The 2,322-nt window shown below is 44.3% G+C and overlaps 1 protein-coding gene across 1 annotated transcript; it reads right to left on the bottom strand.

Annotated features, from left to right (window-relative positions):
• Positions 1-1,206: 1,206 nt before the first annotated feature.
• On the bottom strand, positions 1,207-2,153 carry LOC106807674. The gene is made up of 2 exons (XM_014810094.1): positions 2,024-2,153; positions 1,207-1,881 (listed from the first exon to the last, which is right to left on the bottom strand). The coding sequence occupies exons 1-2, from the start codon at positions 2,142-2,144 to the stop codon at positions 1,640-1,642; spliced, it is 363 nt and encodes a 120-aa protein (XP_014665580.1). The 5' UTR covers positions 2,145-2,153; the 3' UTR covers positions 1,207-1,639.
• Positions 2,154-2,322: the final 169 nt, after the last annotated feature.

Raw genomic sequence — 2,322 nt, 5'->3', positions numbered from 1 at the left:
TATATATATATACTCAGTGCACGCAGTTGCGTGCATCCACACCCGTGTTCAGACGCACGCAAGCAAACATCCCACATATAAACGCATACACACGCGCGCGCGCTTATGCGACGAGACGGACAATGATTGACACTTTATTACTAATATATATTATACACCTTAATTGTTGTTGTTTTATTCTTTTATTTTCATGTTTGCACTAGCGACCAAAACACGAAAGGGACATTAATTATTAATCGTGCAAAAACGAAGACTCTTCGTAGTCTGCAAGACACACACGCGCACCCACACGCGCGCACACATACACCTACACACACACACACACGCACGCACGCACGCACGCAGCACGCACGCACGCACATATACATGTAAATATATACATTTATGATAGTGATATAGTCTATCTAGTGTAGATGTATATAACGCCCAACAAGGTAGAACTAAAAAAATGGAAGTTGAGAAATCGAATCCTACTTCTCCACGTAGTATAGAAATGCCTACAGGAATTGGATTGCTTCGTCTACAAACAGTTACTTAACTCACCATACAGGGCATGTTCCGCCTCACTTGCCTAGAGGAATGCCAAATTTGGTATAAAAAAGGGGGCACCAGCAGCCGGTACGCAGCAATTAAGGCTCCCTCCAGAGCTACTCTCGGCGTGCACGATTTATTAATAAAATAACTGACACTCCCGTGACCAGTTCTGCTGCAAACCACGCTTAATTTACTAGAGTTGTTTAAAAGATGGCTGTTTGTCGCGATTCAGGCTGCACCGCGCACGCCATCGTTCTATCACCAGCGAGAGGCTCACGGTTTTCGTAACGCCAACATCTAACGATGGCCGCCGTTATAGCTAAAACGAAATCGGCAGGAAAACCTATAGGCTGTACTAGGAGATGCATTACAGACTGGTCGTATCTTAGCTATACGCTTTTTATTACTAGGTCGTGTTTGGGTAAACTATACCCGATTACATTCCCCATGTATCTCTCGTCGCCGGTTACTGGATGCCCTACAGAGACGCCTGGCGACCGGAAAGTGAACGAAACGACTCATCACACATCGATTCCATGTTTAATGGCCTCTGATATCATATGAGATAGTTTAATTATAATATTGTGTGTGCGCGCGTGCGTGCGTGCGCGCGCGCGTGCATGCGTGCGTGCGTGAGTGAGTGAGTGGGTGATCACGTGCGTGCGCAAATATGACATACAAAATAACAACTTCATTATATATAAAAATAATCAGTTCCGTTCTAAAAAACATGTGTCTGCTACTTAATTAGGGTAAATACTACAACATACAATAGACTGGCAGTAACGTTAGTATATATTATATATATATACGTTCGCGTATTTATTATAATTATTACGTCGTACAAGTAAAGCTCACGCGAGTTATCGTGACTACTCGCAAATAATTGAATAGGAAAGGTGTGCTATGCACTACCGCAAATTAGCAACAAATAACCAGCCAGGATCCATCATCAGGAAATACCAGAACTTGGTGTTTCACACAATATCACGATAATAAATTCTATCACAAGCCAGCACCTAAAGAACTATATATTAATTTAAATATATATTCAATAAATGTCTCGATGAATACACGATGACAACGGTACGCTAAGTCACTACCGTTACATGATTACGACGTTGCTTGGCATACCATCAAAGAAAGCATCTTCCGATTCCTCCTCCGAGCTATCAGATGACTCGGCTTCGGCAGCTACAGTGTCGGCACTGTCTCCTTCCCTGAGCTTCTTCTCGCGTCTTCTCGTTAGAATCGGCAGCGGTACAGCGATGGCAGCCGACAGCAGCATCAGTACACCGATGATCGTAAATACAGGCCGTGTCCCTTGCTTGCTATCATATGCGGCACCTATACAAAATAGATCGCGGTTAATGCTAACTGATATATTTGCAGTTATTAACGGTCACTATAGCTTGTGCTTTAGTATATATATTCTATAAATTGCGAACGACATTGTACATCTTCAACTATTAGAACACGCTACAATTACCTAGTATCATGGGTGCAACGAATAATATGGGCGCCTCCAAGAATTGTCTCAAGGCACAGGCGTCCGTGTATCTGGCCGATCCAACGACGTCTCTCATGACGACCCAGCTTGCGCATATCATCGAACCCGTGCAAGCTCCAATGATTCCAGACGCAATCAGCGCCTAACAAATGTGTCACTACGCACGACTGAAATTGTAGCGTTCATAACCGTAGCAACAGACCCCAGATGAGCCCAGACGCTCTGCGGCTCTTGTTGCTTTAACCCTTTGCGGGACAATTCCGCGCGCGCGCCGCGCG

This window comes from Priapulus caudatus, unplaced genomic scaffold, assembly GCF_000485595.1.
Source record: "Priapulus caudatus unplaced genomic scaffold, Priapulus_caudatus-5.0.1 Scaffold228, whole genome shotgun sequence".
Taxonomy (NCBI): Eukaryota; Metazoa; Priapulida; class Priapulimorpha; order Priapulimorphida; family Priapulidae; genus Priapulus; species Priapulus caudatus.
This window is presented reverse-complemented; position numbering and strand designations above follow the sequence as displayed.

Bases quoted from the DNA above. Each gene is read 5' to 3' on its own strand.
- LOC106807674 (XM_014810094.1), bottom strand. From the start codon at position 2,144: ATGATATGCGCAAGCTGGGTCGTCATGAGAGACGTCGTTGGATCGGCC. The intron at 1,882-2,023 runs GTAATTGTAGCG...TATTTTGTATAG, and splicing joins CGTTGCACCCATGATACTAG to GTGCCGCATATGATAGCAAG.